This window comes from Cupressus sempervirens, chromosome 10 (genome assembly GCF_028749045.1).
Source record: "Cupressus sempervirens isolate cs-2001-9-10 chromosome 10, ASM2874904v1, whole genome shotgun sequence".
NCBI classification, from domain to species: Eukaryota; Viridiplantae; Streptophyta; class Pinopsida; order Cupressales; family Cupressaceae; genus Cupressus; species Cupressus sempervirens.
Window position 1 is genome coordinate 94,696,140 of NC_143127.1, and position 20,953 is coordinate 94,717,092.

Sequence of the window (20,953 nt, forward strand, 5' to 3'; positions counted from 1 at the left end):
CATATTCATCTAAAATTATCATAAATATCAAAGTTTTTAGAAAGTTTGCAAACTCAACAGAAAATGAAATGATAAAATAGACCATATTCTAGTCTCATCAATCCTCACATCTTGACCTTTCTTATATATCATAAGCTAGGAAAAGTGGGCTTGAATACTCTTTCAAAACATCAACAAATATCCAAATAGTTGGCCTCAATTAATAAGATATTTTAACAATTTTGTTATGTTGTCACTCAATCAACATTAGGACTGAACACTCGCTTGACACTATGACTTCTGATTGCTCGACCACTCACTCAACATTGATCTCTTTTGATGCAAGCATGAATCCTTTCATTAACCAACTACTCGGTTAATATTGGAAAGTCACCATTATTCAATTTCTTAGTTAATACTGAGATATACAAGGTTAATACTGTAAATTCTAAATTGTTCAGTTGATACTGATATTTTTGTAAACATTAATGGCAATATACAATTGAAGAATTATTTTCAACAGTTACCATACAGTATACATATAAAGAGAGATGTGTAGTTACCATACCTATTAGTAAAAGGGAGAGAAGTTATGCAAATTGAGGGAGACATATGTTTCTAAAGGTGTTGTCATCTAGGGATCAGAAAAATAAGTTATTAGCAAAGAGGGAGTAGTATATCATTGAGAGGTTTGATAATACCACAGTTGATGTCAGATGGAGCATTCAGAGATTGTATGGATTAGAATTAGAATGAAACTAAGAAAGAGAGAACACAAACACAAAAGGAGTAGACAATACAAGTTTGAAGATTTTTGGATTTCATGATAACTAGAGGTGTTTGCATTAATGCCAAAGAAGGATATTGTTGGAAACTACAATCGGAACAATTGTTATATTTTCATTGATGTCAAACCTATTGGAGAGACATTTACTAATAGTATAGAGTGTCATATCATTTGATCGATAAAAATGATTTGAAATGAAGAGATAGCAAGGCAAGCTAGTGATGTTGATGAGTGATGAGACGTTAAGTATCATGGAAATACAATGGGCACTTGATAAGTTAGTCCTTGACGAGATAATGTGATGTTTAATTAATACATGAAGTGAAGAAGACAAGTAAATTGATGTATGAGAGAAATGACAAGAGTTAAGTTAAACTCTAAGCTCAACCAAGCATAGTAGTAGTTAAGTGAGTTAGTTGATGCCTAGCAAAACAAAATAGTGTATGCCAAGCTACACAATGGTGATCGAACATAAGAACATAGTGATTGTTGGGTGACGATAAAATTTATAGTTTGTGAAAGAATCGAGTTTGAGGCCAATAAAATTGAAAATTTGAATTAGTTAAAGCACATGGATAATAATGATTGATGAACCAATGTAATTAATGCATGAAGAGAGTTTTTTATGCTAAAAAAGCCATGGATTTGATCAAAAGTTTCTAAAAGGAGAAGAACAAAATCAAGGAATGATTCAACGAATCTGACCAAACCCTAAGATTAACAATGATGTTTAAGCAACAAAATATTGAAATAACCTATTTAAGTAGGCATATGAGATGTTTTCTAAGGTTGCTTGTTGTTGATTGGTGATCATATGTAAGGAGAAGCTGTAAAGAGCATAGCAACAGAGGAGAAGTGTGAAGAGAGTAGTGAAGTGTGATTGCTTGAAGGGATGCCAAGTAGATCAGTGATGGAGATGTGAATGAAGGCCAATCAAAGAATCAACATATTAGCGAATGGAGATCTAAATTTGCAAAGTGAGTTATATTCTATAGATCAAACCTATTGTTACATTCTAACCATTGTGGCAATCAAAATCTTTTACTCAAGGTTGACCTAACAATCATTTTGTAAATCCTTTAATCAAAGTGGCATTCTAATGGAATGATCTAAAGTCTTGTAACAAGGCCTCTCCTAATAGGGTGATTAAATTATTTAACAAAGTCACATTTAACAATGTGTTGTATAACCTTTAACATGGTTGGCTCTTAACCGAGCTCACTTTAGAAGAGCAAAAAATTGGTAGCATGTTACTTGGTGGCTTTTCCCAAATTGGGTTTCCAAATTAAATCTTGATGTTAAAGTGTTATTTACATGTATGGATGTTACTTTATGCATGCTATTTTTATAGTTGTTTATTTTTCTGTTAGTCAACACACATAGACATAACAAAGAGTTAAAAAATGTTAAATTGTTGATGAATTGTTATTTTTCTGGGACTGTTTGGGCCATTCCCCTTCCAAGACTTTTTTTGTTCAGGTTGCCTAGACTATCAGCCCTTCCCTTATTTTATGGCATGTTTGGCTTGAGAGGAATAGGAGAATCTTTCAATATTTGCAGTTTGAGATCAAGCACCTGTGGAGGAAAATTGTTAATTCTCTTCAAGAAACACTCCTAGCTAAATGTGACATTGGTGGGGGTTTGGATCCTAGAGATGCTGGTATTTACTCTCACCTCTCCTTTCCACTTCAGGGCTGCTCTCCCTCAGTCCCCCACACTCGCTTTGGGAATAGAGCTAAGCAACACTCTCAGCGTGTTAATCATGAGGGACATTGGTCTCCTCCTGAGGTGGGCATTCTTAAAATCAACACTGATGGTTCTTCTTGGGGAAATCCTGGTCTAGCTAGTATTGGGGGAGTTGGGCATGATAGTTCTCGTGATATTCAATTTTTGTTTTCTATATACAAGGGTTACCATACTAATAACCTCATGGAAGCCCTGGCTATCTTGGTTGCAGTGGAATAGTGTTGTCAACGTGGCTGGAAAAGAATCATCTGTGAGACTGACTTGCAGGTGCTTGTGAATTTATTGAATAGAAGGAACCTTGTGCATGTGGATTGGCATTTGGCTCTGGTTATTCATCAGATCATTCAGTTATGCAATTATTTGGATTTTGTGTCTTTTATGCATATCCCTCGTGAGTGGAATGGTGTGGTTGATTGTCTGGCTAAATGGGCCTCTGAGCAAGGGCCGGCTTGGAATATTATTGATCATAGGATGCTTCCCCTTGATTTATCTCAGATGTTGGTTCAACTTGTGGACCAGGATAAAGCTCTGTAGTTTCCTTTGTTTCTTATGTTGTTCTACAATAAAAATTTTACCCCTCTTTTAGTTACTATATAGACCGAGTTGTTTTACGAGATTGTTTAAGTTGTTTGAAGCTATTGAAAAGTTGAATTAGTACATCTTGACCTAAGAATAACTTATTTATCCCCCATCCCCGCCCCCTTTCAACTGCCCCCTCCCACTCCTCTCAATTATGCTAAATCATTCTAATTTTAGCAAAAGCAATCCCAACATACTTATAGCAGAAAAGCTTTGTATAGCAGTTAAACAAAATCATATTAACAAATTCAACCAAAAGCATATTGGAGTTTGGTTTTTTGATAGAAAAGCATGCTTGTATGCATTTATATTTCATCTCTTGCGTTGTATTGCATCCTCTATTTAAAATTGGCAGCAAAATTCAGGTCTGTGATTTTCTATTGTTCTTTTACTATCGTGGTGGCATTATAAAATTCAGGGAGGTTCACCCCATCATGAAATCTCATATGGTAGCAAAGTATTATGTATCAGTTGTTACATGTGCATCACTCATCATTTTAATATTTAAGTGGGAAACCCGAAAAAAGAAATAATTTGTCTAGCACATGCCTTCACAGCAATGAATTTCTTTTCTCATTTAAGAGATTCATTTTTTATTTGATTTAATCTTCAGTATTCATATTGCTCTATCAAGTAAAAGTCTATTATTGGCGTCCTCAAAATAATTATTAGTACTGAGAAACCTATTATAGAGAATTATGTGTTCTATTCTGAACAGATAGATGATGAAAGATACAATTGAAAGCCTTGAGTCTGGACTCTATACTCTTCAATTGAGTTCTATCCAATTTGAACAACGAATCTTTGTGTTTGAAACTCGTTGAAATTGTTTGATTTGAATAGACATGCCAATAATTTTTCACTTCTTACTCTTAAGAATACGTAGCGCATATCAATAAATAAACATCTTCATTTGTATTTTCTCCACTGTAGTTAATTGCTGTTATACTTGGTCATCTATGGGACCCTGAGTAAGTGCACTTAAATACTTTCCTCAAAATATAATGTTTGACACCCAATTTGTTTTGGCACAATGTATATTAATAGTTTTGATGGTCTTTTACTGGAAACTAAATATAATTTATGGCAATAACAGTCATCCAAAGATCAAAACCCGTGTAAAGCTCCTTCTCAGACAACATTCTCTCTCAATTAATAATGTTAAAGGAATTCTTAGTTAATAATATTTCAAAGGAATAAGTGTTTTCAGTGTGCATGTTCTGTAGGATTTGCCTCAAGAACCTCTGGGTTTTGTTTCTCATGTTTAATTTCACATTATTTTTAGCAAACGATTTAATATACTCATTTCTTTTAGTTCATGCTTTATTCAAAACATTTTTGCCTATTGCGTTTATGTAAGCACATAAATGTAATGATTATTTATTTTGATTGGAATGCAAGATGCTAGAGTGAAATGCATATTTTATAGCTTAAAGATGTTGGCAAGAATAGGGGCCAAATAAATGATAGCTTGTCCTTGCATCCATGCCCTGGTTTCTCTCAGAAGACCCAAATCAATAATGAATTTACAGAATAAATTAAGCCTTCTTTATTAACTATGGCAAAGCTAAACATGTTGTAAGTCAAATATGTTTTGTTGCAGAAGAAACACTATAGTTTGATGCTCTATTGGTGCAAACAAAATTATTATAGGCAGCTGCAGAACGTGTTACAACAACTATTGAGTTTTTAACCACCAGCTATGGGAACTTGCTACAAGCTGCAAAAATCTGCCTTAGATAGCTACAAACAGATCTTATTACAGCTACTCTTTTCCCAAAAGAGTCCTCCCTCCATAAGAGCCTCCAATCTCTCCAGTAGTTCCCTTTTCTCTCATTATTCAAAAAAGAATTCAGAGATTGGTTTTTGAAATTTAGCATCTTGACTTTCAGCATTTGGTTGATTCTTTCAACTCTACCATTTGTTGTGTTGAAATTGTTGTGCAACTTATAATTCATTATGGATGATCTCAGAGTTGTCTTTGTTGTTAGACTGGTACATGAACAACCCTTGAGATCTAATCCAAAGTTTTCATTATTCTTGTCCTTTTTAATTGGGACAGGGTAATATCCAGAAAAAATGTACTAAAGACAAAACAAAGTCAAACTTCTTTTTCCCAGATTCACGAAAACATAGTGATTTTTTCTAAAAAAAATTTGTTTTCAACTAAAAATTGTGCAGATCACGAAGATCAAATGCTAAAATTTTTTTAAAAATTCATGATGTTTTCGATTTTTGAAAATTGATCGACTGTACAGTTCAGGTGTTCAAAAGCACATGGAAGCATGCAAACATTTTCTATATAAAGACTATTCACTTTCGGCAGTACTAAAGTTCAGTAAAAAAATGTAATCTAAACAAGATGAAATGATTCAAAAGCAATTTCATTCTTAAAAAGATAATTTTTCTCAGTGATGCAATTAAATAATAATATGTTACCATTTTTTAGGAACCGAGCATTTAATTGTGGGGTCAGAAGGATTTGGATTAAGAACAGAGGAACATGCAGATGAAATGAATGAAGCAGAAAAACATAAACTCTCGGCTGTGTACCTTAGGGAAATAGACCCATGGATTGCAATGATTGCAGGGTATACAAAAGTATGGTCCCCAAACGAAAAAATAATTACACTATTGGACTACTCCCATGAATGTAGACTCGTGTGCACAACAGGGTACAAATGTGTTTGGCAGATGTAAAGCCTAGTTCCACAACTCTCCCAGTCGCTTCAATACATAAAGAATGCGTGGACAGAAGGGGGCGGCTATGTGGGAAATGGAATTACGATTTGTGGTAAGAGCCAATTTCCATAACTCAGCAGAAAATTAATGGGAAACCATTAAATGAGGACAACCGTCATATCATTTAGAAAATAAAAACCCAACAAAACGAGAACAAGAGATAATATGAGCCACCTGGTGGTAGGGTGCACTATTGCTACACCATGTACTACTTCCATTTTAATGGTCCATTGCCATCATATTGGAATAGGTTTTCCTAAGGGTTTACGTTAGCAGTTTTGGGATTGCTGTTCTTGAAGATGTGGATGTCTAACCCTTTAAGGTGTCTGTGTGCATGGTTTCTTGCATGTTGTTTGCCCTGGCTGATATGGCTCAGAGACAAGTGGAATCAGGGAAACCCTGATGGCCAGGAGTCTAAAAGTAGACCTAGAAGAATCTACTGAAGGTGATAGGTAAAGAGGAATTAGCAGGCAATCAAGCTCTTCTTTTACACATGACGATACTAACATGTTGCTCCAAGAAACTAGTTATGGTAGTGCTATATGAGGAATATGAGACTAGCAGCAATTTTTGCTCATACTTCTTTAACATTCCATGATGACAGAGGACAAAGCAAAAGAGGATGCCAAGGACATAGATCAGAGGGGTAGTTCAGATAATGTCAGGTGTTCTAGGGTGGATGGGGTTAAGTCATCTGTAGTGAAGGCTACCCAGGAGAGATGAATATGTACATACACACTCACTAGTTTCTATTAATATCTAATTACTGTAGTCAAGCTTTATGCTTGTTTCTGACAATAAACATACTATGGAAGTTTCTAGTGTGTCTGCAATCCTTTTCTATGGGGACGAAAGTTGAAATCCAAGGACAGTAATAAAGCATTTTGCTTGTTTATCACAATAAACATACTTTGGAAGTTTCTAGTGAGTCAACCTTCCTTGCCTGTTTGGTAGAAAGGGGTTGAGATCAAAAAAGGAATGGTGATCATTCATGGTATCTAGTTTGACGGGATTGGAAACTCTGCTGCTGATGGTCATGTCAAGCTGAAGACAGTAGTGGTAATCGCTGATGTGTAGAACATTCCAGTGTTTGATCGTGAGGTAGTTGAGGATAGAAGTGTTGATAATTGGGGGGTTTCAATTCTTCTGCAATTATTCTAGTGTATGGTGTTTCAATTTTGATTGCTCTCTTGCTCGGGGTAATTCTCAAATATTGTTTGTTGTATGTTGTTTTAAGAATCTGCGATACCTCTTCATAGGTGTTTCATGCAGTCTTTAATAGTATCTTCTCTAGTATTGTAATCTTTTGTTGACATTTCAGATTGGGACCCCATAATAGTACCTTTACAATAGAATACTTCCAAATAGAGTAGCACTTCATTCTCTATAGAGAGCAAAGCCACCCCTTCATAAATTTAAATATCAACCCACTAATCATTTACTGGGAAAGGAAATGTATGAGCTAGCAAGAACATACTCTCAGTTCAATTGAATGCACAATTTTTTTGCCTTTTCTTTATCATGCTCTAAATAAAAATACTAATTAAGAATGTCACAAAATTTCCCACAAAACCAACGTTTGATAGACTGCTTGTCTTCCAAATCCCTTGTAGGGGTATACAAACTAATTGTTACTACTGGTAATACCTTTCTATTCGCAACTAGCTTTTGTCATCAAACTTTTCAGTGTGAATGCATACGTGCCATATATCCAATACTTAATTATCCTTATTGATTTGCAATCAGAAGTATCCCCATGCCAGAGACAAAATGTATAAAGCATAGTAGCAATATATGTAAGGAAAAATAAATAAAAGGTTCAAATACATTATTATGTCCAACAGAGAAAAAGAAGGAAAAACTACATATACAATTTTTTGCTTCTTTTGTTTGTTGTTCAAGTGAAAATCTAAAAGGGCTATGTTCTCTATGAATATAGGTATTTATCAGGTGCTGCACACCAGGGAAGCCATTTAAATGGGGATGATGCTTACTGTAAATTAACTAAGAATGCGAAAGAAAATACAGAACAGCAAAAATGCATAAACACAGAGTTTATCGTGGTTCACCACAAATCGTGGCTACGTCCACACTGAGAGCAGAGGAATTATATTAATGAGAAAAAAAATTTTGTTTACAATACATGTCATCAACATATATAGATCACTAATGATCAGCTGAAGAGACAAAATAATATGGAGGGAAAAAACATGTGTCTGTTGGCCTTCACAATTCAACAATCTCCCACCTGAAGACAACAGATACACTAGCTGATCATCCATTCCCTTGCTCTACATGCTGACTTACTTCTTTTTAACAAGGCCAAGCGAAGTCCTGGCCCATTCGAACTTCTCCTTGGCAACAACCTTCATCAACATGTCTGCGGGATTGATCTTAGTATCAATTTTGGCAACCTTTAGTTTTCCTTCTGCCACCACATAGCGAACATAGTGAGCATGCTTGTCAATATGTTTGGAGCGTCGCTAAGAGGAATGATTGTGAACCATAAAAATTGCACTCTGACTATCTGAAAATAAGACATAATCCTTTTGTTGCCAATGTAAATCACTGAATAAGCGTTGCAACCAAATCATCTCTCTAGCCCCTTCAGAAAGAGCCAAGTATTCGGCTTCAGCAAAAGAAAGTGCAACACAATGTTGTAGTCTTGAGGCCCAACTAATGGCAGCCTCGACAAATGTGAAAGCATAACCAGTAGTAAACCTGCACTTTTCTCAATCTCTGGCAAGATCTAAGTCATTGAATCCTTGCAGCTGAGAATGATTTCTACCAAAACACAATGCATAATCAGAAGTACCCTTGAGATACCGCAATATCCATTTCACTGCTTACCAATGAGGTTTCTCGGGATTGGTCATGTATCTACTAACTACTCCCACCGCATGAGAAATGTCGGGATGTGTAGAAACCATAGCATACATTAAGCTACCAACCGCTGATTTATAAGGAACATTATTCATAAAATCCTTCTCATCTTGTGTTTTGGGACACAATTCAGAACTTAGGCGGAAATGAGGAGCAAGAGGAATAGGAACATGTTTAGCTTCAGCCATGCCAAACCACTCTACAACTTTGTCAATATATGATTGTTGTGACAAAGTCAATACCTTTTTTTGTGTATCTCTAGTGATAGACATCCCAAGAATCTTTTTGGCCACCCCTAAATCTTTCATGGCAAACCGAGAAGCTAACTCTTTCTTTAGCTTGCGGATTATTTGAGGAGAAGTACTAGCAACTAGCATGTCATCAACATAAAGTAACAAAATAACAAACTCACCACTAGGAAGTCTTTTATATTAGACACAAGGATCTGATTCACATCGAGTGAAGTTATGTTCAGCCATGAACTGATCAAACTTAATGTACCATTGTCTTGGAGCTTGTTTGAGCCCATACAAACTCTACTTCAGCCAACAATAGAGATGTTCTTTCCCCTTTTGAACAAAGCCTTCAAGCTGTTCCATGTACAATTCTTCATTGATGTCATCATGTAGAAAAGCCGTCTTGACATCAAGCTGTTCAAGCTCAAGATCCCAAATGGCTACCAATCCCAAAACTGCCCGGATTGTAGTCATTCGTACAACAGGTGAGAAAATCTCTTCAAAATCTAAGCCCTTTTTCTGAGCATATCCTTTGACAACGAGTCGAGCACGGTACCTCTTTCTTCCACCGTCTTCCTCTTTCACTTTGTATACCCAGCAGTTTTTCAAAGCTTTCCGATTGGGTGGAAGCAGAACTAAGTCCCATGTTTTATTGGTTGTAAGAGAGTTCATCTCTTCTTCCATCGCAATCATCCACTGATTTTTATTAGTACTTCTACAAGCATATTGAAAATTAGCCGGCTCTACTTGATTAGAGATTAATATCTCAAGGTTTGCCTCCTCAGAATACAGGAGCTCATAATCTGAATATTTTGCAGGCATCCTCCTCTGCCTTGTAGATCGCCTTAAGTCTGGATTTTGTTGGGCATTCTAAGAATTATTTCTTATTAATTCATATTCACTGCCCTGTGAAGATGTGCAAATGGGCTGATGAACATCAAAGTCTCGTTCCCTATAACCATGATGTGTTTGATCATTCAACAAATTATGCATATAAATTCTTAAAGTTTCTGGTGACTGCTGTATAATAGGGTGGACTATTGCAAGAGTACCCAAATCTATGCAATCTGATGCAACTTTTGGCATTCTTTCAATAGAAGACCAAGGCACGGAAGGAGTGGAATTACTTTGAGCAGTGAGATCGCCAAAGTGACTAGAGTGAAGTGTCTCCTGTCTACCACTTGGGCCAAAGGAAGTACCAGCTATGTTCTGCTCACAAGACATGTTCTGTCTTTTTGTGGTAGCCAAATCTAATCCAAGTTGCCATAATTGGCCACCATGAGAAGAGATTCCCCTTCCCTCATGCTCTGCGGTTGTTTGGTGCCCTGTCACAGATTGGTGAAGAGTATTATATGAACCGGAACCTAAAATATATGGAGGAGCCTGTGTGTTATGTTGACCATTGAAGCCCCCAAACTTGTAGACAGTTTGCTCAAAGCCGTGAGACTCATCAATTCCGTGAGACTTAGTGATGCCTCTTTTATCGTTGACAAGAGTGTTGTTAAGACTGTTCTCCAACAATCTGTGTGAATTATTAACAGAATTCTGCATCCCGTGTCCCTCAACCTCTTCTAGTCTAATGTGAGAGTTAGAATTCCCAATATGGTGGGATTCATTGGGCTTGTATGAGGGGGACCAGCTAGAAGAAACTAGACGTTGATGGCCTCCATATTCAAAAGGCTCTACTGCCCGAGTGGAGGCACCAGGTGTAAAAACAGCTCCATGTATGTGATAAAACAACTTTGTATCACCATGAGCAAAAGCATCATCCCTGTGAGCATGATTTGCCCTGTATATGCCATCACCGATCTCTTCCTGTCTTCTTACAGCAGCAACTTCACTAGAAAACTGTCCCAACTGCCCAACATGGTCAGAGGTTCCCCTTCTTTCATGCTCTGTCTCTTGTGATGATGGCAGAGTATGAGAAGAAGATTGTGAATCATTGCTAACACCAGGAAATGGAGCCAAAACAGAGGTAGGAGTGGAAGTTATAGGCTGAGACTGAGATTGAGAGTTTAATGAAGATTATTCACATTAAATAAAGGCATAGAAATAAAATCTTCAACTACTCTTTCTTGTGGTGTTGATTGAAGAGCCAGAAACTTTGTCTCATTAAATACCACATCTTGACTCCGTACAATCTTCTTTGCAATAGGATCCCATAATCGAAAACCATACTGATCTTCACCATAGCCCAAGAAGATACATTCCTGTGATTTTGAATCCAGCTTACTCCTTTTTTCTTTAGGAACATGAACAAATGCTTGACACCCGTACACTCAAAGATGTGAGTAGGAAATCCTTCTACCCAACCATTCCTCCTCCGGAATTCCAAAGTCCAAACGAGATGAAGGATTTCGATTAATCAAGTATACTGTTGTATTGCAGGCTTCCACCCAGAATTCTTTGCCTAAATCGGCATTAGATTGCATACATCAAACTTTCTCAAGTATAGTTCGATTTAGTCTTTCCACTACCCCATTTTCTTGAGGGGTGAATGGCACAACTTTCACCGGTCAAATACCATGATCTACACAAAAGTTATCAAACTCCAAGGAACAGAATTCACCTCCATTATCTGATTTTAAACATTTAATTTTGTGTCCACTCTGATTTTCAACAAGAGCTTTAAAAATTTTTAATTTGGAGAAAAATTCAGACTTTCTAGACATCATATAAACCCAAACCTTTCTAGTACAATCATCAAGAAAGGAAACAAAGAAATTTGTGCCTCCATGAGAGGTTACCTTTGTTGGACAGAAGACATCCGAGTGCACCAACTCCAATGGTGTTGTCTTCTTGTCATGACCATTCTTCAAAAAACTAACACGTTTTTGTTTCCCATGAAGACAATGTTCACAGAATTCTAAATCTGCTGATTGGAGACCTAGAAGTTGCTCTCTATTAAGCATAACCTCTAACCCCTTCTTGCTCATGTGGCCTAATCTTTGATGCCAAAGTGCGGCATCGCTGTCCGCAATAGTCATCGCAGCTCCCACCTCATCATTAGTTTCTACAACATATAGATTGCCAATTTTATCCCTTTTGGCAATAACCATGGAACCCTTGGTAATTTTCCATGTGTCCATGAGGAGTGTAAAAAAACCTTGAGCATATAATTGACTGATGGAAATCAGATTTCTTTTTAATTTGGGAACATACCTAACATCTTGAAGCAATAATTGAGCACCTCCTTTAATTGATAACAAAATATCCCCCTTTCCTACAATTTCACAAGCCTTGTTATCACCCAAATAAACATTCCCAAATTTACCTTCCTTGTAGTTTGTGAAGGCTTCACTGCAAAAAGATGCATGAAATGAAGCCCCGGAGTCAATTACCCATGAATTCGAAGTTGTGTCACTTGTAGGAACCAAAACACCATCACCAGGATCATGAATGATGTTTGCTCTGCTGTCCAAAACTTTTTCTTGAGTTCTTTTATATTTTCTGCAATCCTTTTTAACATGACCAGCCTTTCCTCAAAACCAACAACCGTTTTGTCTACCTCGGGACTACGATCTTCTAGCTGATTGTGACCTTTGGTTGTTATTATTTCTGCCTCTATGTTGAGTTCTTCCTCTATTTTCTGTACTAACCATCGTTAGTGCATCGCCGGATGAAGATTCTTTATTAGTTCTCCTCATGTCTTCACTAAGCAATGTAGAGGCTACCTCATCGTAGACCAGCTTGTTTCTGCTGGTTACGAAAGTGCTAATTGCTGTGACCACACCATCCTAGCTATCTGGTAAAGAACATAATAAGATGACCGCCTTATTTTCGTCATCTTGAGGCATACCAATGGATTGTGCTTGACATAAAAGAGTATTCAACTCATTTATGTGATTCAACATCACTATACCGTCCTTCATCTTTAACTTGTAAAACTTCTTCATGATAAAAAATTTATTTGCAGCAGATGCCGTCTGATACATACTATGAAGTTTGTCCCATATGTCTTTTGTTGACATTTCATTGTTCACATTGAACAACACATTCGCAGATAGCAAAAGAAAAATCTCTGTCATTGCCTTCTCATCAGTTTTAGTCCAATCTTTATCCAACATAGTGGTAGGCTTCTTTGCTTTGCCTTCAATTGCTATTGCAAGATCATGCTTGATCAAAAGTGATTGCAACTGTACCTTCCACAAACTGAAATTCTTCCCCAAGAATTTTTGCACTCTTGTTTCCTCCATGACTTCGAAATTTGGTCACCGAAATCAATTACGGCTATGATACCGATTGTAAATTAACTAAGAATGCAAAAGAAAATACAGAACAGCAAAAACACATAAACACAGAGTTTATCGTGGTTCACCAAAATCATGGCTACGTCCACATTGAGAGTAGAGGAATTATATTAATGAGAAAACAGATTTCGTTTACAATACATGTCATCAACATATATAGATCACTAATGATCAGCTGAAGAGACAAAATAATATGGAGGGAAAAAACATGTGTCTGTTGGCCTTCACAATTCAACACTTACTTCGGGTACTGGTTTTGAAGGCAATGTGCTTAATATAACACTAAGTTCTAATTAAAATCAGAATACCTCTAAGATGCTTTTTGTTGTATGAATTTGAACTTTCTTTAGGGTACCGTAGATAAATTGGTTCACTCAATAAAATTGTGGGTTGTCTCTGAAAATACATAACTTCTCTTCACCTTTGCTCTAGCACAGATGATAATCTTGCAATTGTTTTTGGTTGTTTGTATTGCATGACTGCAGTATGTGAATTTTCTCATGCTTGTGTTTTTGCATTTCCTTCATTTTCTAAGCATTCATTAGGTGGATACAGCCCTTCAAAGGCACTCAATGGAAAAATGGTGGATCCCATTGGAATGGTGAGCCACGTCAATCAGTCCACTTGCATGTCAAATTACCGTTACAGTTTTCTCATAGAAACTCCAGTTTTGTTGTAATAGGTTCCTCCAGCATGGGTTGCTGGTGTTGGCTCTATCTTGTCACCCTCTAAGCATGTTATGGTGTCTCTAGATATAATGGTCATAGATCAATATTGTGCAACCAGTTGCATAGAAAAGGTTTATTTTAGTACCAAAGGGTGTGTGACTACTCCAACAAACTTCCAAGCTTTTGCTGAGACCTCAGAAACTAAATTGGATGATGAGGTGGTTCATCATGAAGTACACCTGATGCATTACAAAGAACATCTATCAAGAACAATGTGATTTTCAAAGTTTCAAAATTATGGCAAAACATTGTGCAACTCACATACATGGACCTTTCAGTTTTGAAAAAGGAACATGTAAGATGAAATGGCAAGAAATTCTCCAACTTAATGTATGCGCCTTTCAGTTTTGCAAAAAGAATATGTAAGATGAAATTTGCATTTATCCATGTGCCTGGTGTTTATTTATGCTTGAGTTTGCCTAACCAATGAAGAGTTCTTTCCATAAGCTGGTCTATTATATTTCAAGGATAATATTCTCCGTATTAGGCTCTGATTCTAAGTTTACAAGCTGGTCTTTGGTACGGTCAGGGGATTTTCTTGCATTGAGCATTGTTTTCATACTTTTCATCTCTCATAGTATTTGTTGACCTTTTTGTAGATAAATTGTTTTTCCTGCCATTAGAATTCATGGAAACTAAGAGCCTTAATGCTATTATTAGCAAGGGTTTGCTTGTAAAATATTATTTGCTGGTCAGTGACCTAAGATAGAGCAATCTGTAGACTGAGAAAATGGTGCCATTTTCTTCGCCTTTGAGAATGCAGCCTTTCGATGCCCCAAAGGTAGCCAAGTTTTAGCTTATGTTGTGAAAAACACTAAGTGAGTGCTAAATACTCAGTGTGTGCTAAATATCATCACAATTGATTGTTCTAGATGTTTCACTTAAGGTTATTGTCCAAACTATACGATATACCATTGAGGCAAAGATTATTAAAGCCTCTGGCTTGTAATTAGTGCTCTTGGCTTCTGTATTTTAAGGGAAATAATTGAAACATTTCAGGGTTTAGATACTTAAAGAAAAAATTATCTAAAAGATTATACACTCAAGTTTTCTGCCTTTTTAAACTGTTGGAAACAAAAAAATTACAATTTCTACAAACATTAGCTACTGAAAGGGAAAGTGAAAATAATAGCTATAATAGTACTTAAAAGTAAATACGAAAGACAACAGGACATAGTATTGATAGGAATGCGTAGTAGAGCAAGAAAACTTTCTTAGATAGTACAAGTCACAATTTAGGGTAATGAATTTTAAAGTGCATTTTGGGCATTGCTCTGCACTTAAAGATTCCCCTCTTGAAACTGCAAAATTAAAAAGACTTACTCATTCAGTTTCAAGTGATCTCAATAGTACAGTGTTATTTGTGCATCCACACCGTTCATAATGACATAATTCAACACCAAAAACTTTACCTCAAATGTTATATTTTGATAGCTAAAAATAAAGATTGGTTCAAAGGATTAATTGTTAAACCTTCATTTACCAATCAAAAACATTGTTAAACCCTCATTTTGAATTGCAGCTCATCCAACATCTCCTAAATAAATCATGAGAAACCACCTAGAATTATAATCCTCTGTTTTGCAATTGTTTAAGAATAATTTCATCTATTTTTGCCATATGAATTATACACAAGTTCTGTTGGGATTTATTCAACCATTCTTTTTTCTTCAGTCATTCCTCGAATTCTAAGGCAAAGAGCAAAGAGTGTGGCAGAACTGAAATCCATAGAAATTCCAAAATTTATTAGGGAACGCAGTCTAGCACTTCCACAATCAATGACAAATAATTAGGAAAAGCTACCTAACATTTCCAAGACAAATGACGAGAACATTATGTATTGAGACTTATTTTAATACTAATTAGTCAGACTCATTTTTAAACTAATTAAGCACAGGTTAAAATTAAGCAAGCCTCTCTCAATTTTGCAATTACAGTTTCAACTTCACTCTTCATTCTTAGAGATGCAGTTTAAAAAAAAATATCAATACTTCTAACAGTCTTGGTACGGAATCTAAGACTTCACCAATGCTAATACTATAATATTATGAGAAATGACAGGACTCCTAATGCATAATTTCCATTCCGGCATTCTCTCATCTTGATGATGGATCATGTAGTATGATCCGCAACGTTGATGCTCAAAAAAAAAAACACACAATCTAATCCAGAAACATTACTCTCGTACTAAATGGATTGTGGAAATCTGATTATGTTAAGCTCTTGTTTTGTTAACTGTAAACAGCATCTAATATAAAAATCAATTATGAGAGTCTCAACTTCAAACGTAAAAAGAAAGTTCTACTGGCGTCAAAAATATGCAACCCATACACCAATAAATTCGCAGCATACATTATTTTTCGAATACTTGACAGTTTCTGTAGCTTATAATTGTCTAGGAGGCATCTAGGAATGATTGGTCATATATTTCTCCGCCTCAGCATTTGGCTCAAAAAGAGTCAAAGATCCAGAGTAGCAGCACCATGTGTACTTAAACGCTCGGAGGCCGGCGGATTCTGAATGTCTATCCACTTGAATGCTCTTCCTGTCTCACTTGGAAGTGTGAGCATACAATAACCTAATGTATTGCCAGATTTCCTCACAAAGATTTTATTGCCAGCCGTTATAGCAAACACAACAAATCGGTCATAATCCATTCCTGGAAGAGACCCTAAAACCTGCACCTTATTTTGGCAACAGTCATATTCAGTCAATCTCCCATCAGCTGAAAAATAATAAATGTTTCCAAATGCACTTACATAACGCCCTACGATGGATGTTTTTTCCATGTTGAAATTATTCTCCATGCTCTTCCAGCTTCTCGTGTAGGAATCAAAAACCTCAAAGCATTCAAAAGATTGAATTACATAAAACTTGCCGTCACTAAAAACACCTGTAGGGAAGAACCCCATATAGGAGTTCATGTCGGGGAGATCTTCCCACTTGTCCTCCTCCACATTGTAAACTGAAGCACTAGATATCGGATCACCAACCATGCCAGACCCTCTATCATAATAATACCTGCCAAACCCTCCAGCAACATAAATCAGTCCCCCATGCTCATCCGTTGCAGAGGCAAATCTATTCATCCATCTCGTCATTTTGGCACCCTGTTTCCATTTCAAACCAACAAAATCGTACAACCACACGTGATTTCCAGTAGGGTCGAGAAGATGATCTGGGATCAAAACTAGCTTTTGTTTCACGAAATGGCAGCGAAAATCACCGTGGAATTCTATAGGAAGGGGCGGTAGGCTTTTGCATGAGTTCATCTCTGGGTCATATACAGCTACTCCTTTGAATTCGTCAAATAATTCCTTGATGAAACAAATCCGTTGCTCGGATATTTTCAATACTTTTCTTCTTTCATAGAAACTGGGGCTTTTCAAAGCCGCATTCCAGCTTTTGCAGACACACCTGAGGTTGTGATGAGAATTCAACTCCACCCTCACCAAGCATTCGCGCCCAATTTCATCTGGAAGACGAGGAAACAAAAGCCCCATTGCAGAGAATGGTTTGAACCTGACACGGGATCTTTTCTATTTATAAGCATGGAGTTCAAATTATTATATTTTTTTCTGTCTACACAGTTTTTTCTTACATTATTAATAATTCATTAAAATCGGAAAGAAGGAAGAGGTTCTTTCTTCATTAGTTAGAGAGTTTTAAATTTAATATTGAAGCTATTGTAAAACCATTTTAAAATCAGCATTCTAAATAAAATTGATACAGATTTTTTTCCATTTATTCAGACAGTTTTTTATTAATTTAATATTGAAAATATTGTTATACCGTTTTTAAATCAGCCTTGATTTTTTAAATATAGATTGTATAAAAAATGTAAATAAGTTTTAATGATTTCAAATAGTATTTAAACTAGTACTTGCATTTTTTGAAGGGTGTAGGAGTTCCGTCGATAGTTTTGTATATGTCCACATGGAAAGTTTTCTCATTCCTTGGTACCCATGGAATACGCCCTTTTAGACTTTTCCTTCATTGAGGTCACCTTGTCTTTTTAATAATTTATCTTCTTCCCACATTTTGTCAATATCTTTGCATCATTTTTCATTTGTAATGAACTCTATAGGTTCTTGGTCAAAATGGCGCATGCTTTGATTATCCTCCTCTAAAAGCATTGGTGCTACAAGAACATTCACATTGTTATTAATGATGTACAAAAGTCCTATTGTAGTGGTTTACGTCATGATATGAGACATGGAGTGTGGGAGTATTTGAGCTATCAAAATTGTAGATTTGGGATACTTGGCCCTTCAAATGTTGCACATGAATGTTAGTTTGAGTCACCATGGAGGTTGTGTACATCTCACAATGGTTTGCTAGAGTTCCAACTTTTTTCTTTTTTTTATAGCATTCTTCAAAATTCTTGTCATCTTTCTATGTAAAGATAGGCTCAAAGTCTAAACAATGTTCCATAATTTACTCCACTACCATACCATGATACTTCTAAGTATTGGTCTTAGTCACCTTCAAGTTAATCTACTCGAGCTATGGAAACATAATTTTTATCTAGTAGCATTTGCACCATTCTCATTTACAATCAATTCTATTGAGCCTTATTTTCTTCTTATCTCTCCTCTCATTTTCTGCTTCATCCAACAAGACACTTAATTGAAATTGTTTTTCTTCTTCTTTGATTAACATTTCTAACTGAGGAAGAGATGGTTTTGGTAAAAGAGTTCTTTAACATATAATTTAGATAGATAATGATTCAAACTCAAACAAAAATCATAAGCATTTTATTTCAAAAGAGCATAATTTTATGTTCAACTATTATGTAATGGTCTTAACCTTTGCATAAATTACTAATTTCATTCATGTGTATTCCTAGAAAACATGAAGATGGTTAATGGATAAATTACCTCTTAAGGAGAGGGGGGGGGGGGGGGGGGGGGGGGGGCGGTAGGGAGAGAGAGAGAGAGAGAGAGAGAGAGATCAAAATCAAATATCAAAATGGGGGATAGTTGAGAAGGAAGAGCTTGAAAGAGGAAGAAGTAGGAGGGAAATAAATAAGAAGAGAAGAGAGGAGATGGGGGAGATGAAGAGATAGAGTGATAAAGATATATGGGGGGATACATAGAGAGAGGTGAAAGGTAAAGAGAGGGGCAAGATAAGAGAGAGATAAGGAGAGAAAAGAAAAAGTGTCTATATATGTGAGTATGAAATATATAATAGTACAAATAAGGAGGTAGATAAGGGAAGAAACAATTGACATAGGTAAAATAAAGAGCTTAGGATTGACATTTATAGATGCATCTAGAGTAAAATCTCTAGATGGTCTTTGCATTAAGCCCACTTTTACTTTTGACAAGTAATCCAAACCACAAAATAATCCAATACAATGATACATAAAACAAAAGAATCTTCTTGCCTAAATCAAATGGAACTCCAAACAAAATGTAATCATGTTTCCATGGGAGTTGTCTTGAGGGTGATGGTATGTGAGTCTTTTCACTAATAACATAACAATGGATGTTTATTAAAAAGAAATATATAATAATAATTACATCGAAGGTGGCTAAAACATAAGAATATTTTTATTTTTTCAGTTGGAGCCTACTAAATTTATATAAATCTTTTGGTTATTTAAACTTCTTATGTTAAAATTCTAATTCTAGTATAATTTAAAGCCTTCTAAAAAAATTGATATACATTTATTTTTCCATTTATTACAGTTTTTATTAATTTAATATTGAAGATATTGTTAAACCATTTTTAAATCACGCTTGAATTTTTTTATATAGATTGTATAAAAAATTAAATAAGATTTAATGGTCTAAATAGTATTTAAACTAGTACTTGCATCTTTCCAAGGGTGTAAGAGTTACATCCATGGTTGTATACATATTAAATAATGTCATTCTAGTGCCCATGTAGAAAGTTTTCTCATTCCTTGGTACCCATGGAGTATGTCCTTTTAGACTTTTCCTTCATTGAGGTCATCTTGTCTTTTTAATAATTTATCTTCTTCACACATTTTGTCAGTATCTTTGCACTCCTTTCATTTGTAATGAACTCTATAGGTTCTTGGTCAAAATGGTGTGTGCTTTGATTATCCTCCTCTAAAAGCATTGGTGCTACAAGAACATTCACATTGTTATTAATGATGTATAGACTATTGTAGTGGTTTATGGCACGATATGAGACATGGAGTGTGGGAGTATTTGAGCTATCAAAATTGTATATTTGGGATACTTGGCCCTTCAAATGGTGCACATGAATGTTAGTTCGAGTCACCATGGAGGTTGTGTAAATATCAAAATGGTTTCCCAAGTTCCAACTTTGTTTATTTTTTCATTGCATTCTTCAAAATTCTTGTCGTCTTTCTACATAGAGCTAGGCTCAAAGTCTAAACGACATTCCATAATTTACTCCTCTACCATACCACGATACTTCAAGTATTAGTCTTAGTCACCTTCAAGTTAATCTGCTAGAGCCATGGAATTTTTTTTTTATTTAGTAGCATTTGCACTATTCTCATCTACAATACATTATATTGAGCCTTGATTTCTTCTTAGCTCTCCTCCCATTTTCTGCTTCATCCAAAAAGACACTTAATTGAAATTGCTTTTCTTCTTCTTTAATGAGCATTTCAGATAGAGGAAGAGATGGTTTTGGTGAAAGAGTTCTTTAACATATAATTTAGATACATAATGATTCAAACTCAAACAAAAATCATAAACATTTTATTTCAAAAGAGCATAATTTTATGTTCAACTATTATGTAATGGTCTTAGCCTTTGCATAAATTACTAAATTCATTCATGTGTATTCCTAGAAAATATGAAGATGGTTAAAGGGTAAATTACCTCTTAAGGTGTGTGTGTGTGTGTGTGTGTGTGTGTGTGTGTGTGTGTGTGTGTGTGTGTGAGAGAGAGAGAGAGAGAGAGAGAGAGAGATCAAAATCAAATATCAAAATGGGGGATAGTTGAGAAGGAAGAGCTTGAAAGGGGAAGAAGAAGGAGGGAAAGAAATAAGAAGAGAAGAGAGGAGATGGGGGAGATG

General features: G+C 35.7%; 1 protein-coding gene across 1 annotated transcript; it reads right to left on the minus strand.

The window, feature by feature from the left end:
- Nucleotides 1–16,210: 16,210 nt before the first annotated feature.
- LOC149532740 (F-box/kelch-repeat protein At1g80440-like) lies at nucleotides 16,211–17,457 on the minus strand. The gene has a single exon (XM_089806882.1). It carries the CDS (start codon nucleotides 17,431–17,433, stop codon nucleotides 16,390–16,392), a length of 1,044 nt encoding a protein of 347 aa, XP_089663008.1. The 5' UTR covers nucleotides 17,434–17,457; the 3' UTR covers nucleotides 16,211–16,389.
- Between the last annotated feature and the right edge of the window lie 3,496 nt (nucleotides 17,458–20,953).

Coding starts and splice junctions, on each gene's coding strand:
- LOC149532740 (XM_089806882.1), bottom strand. CDS start 17,433: ATGGGGCTTTTGTTTCCTCGTCTTCCAGATGAAATTGGGCGCGAATGC.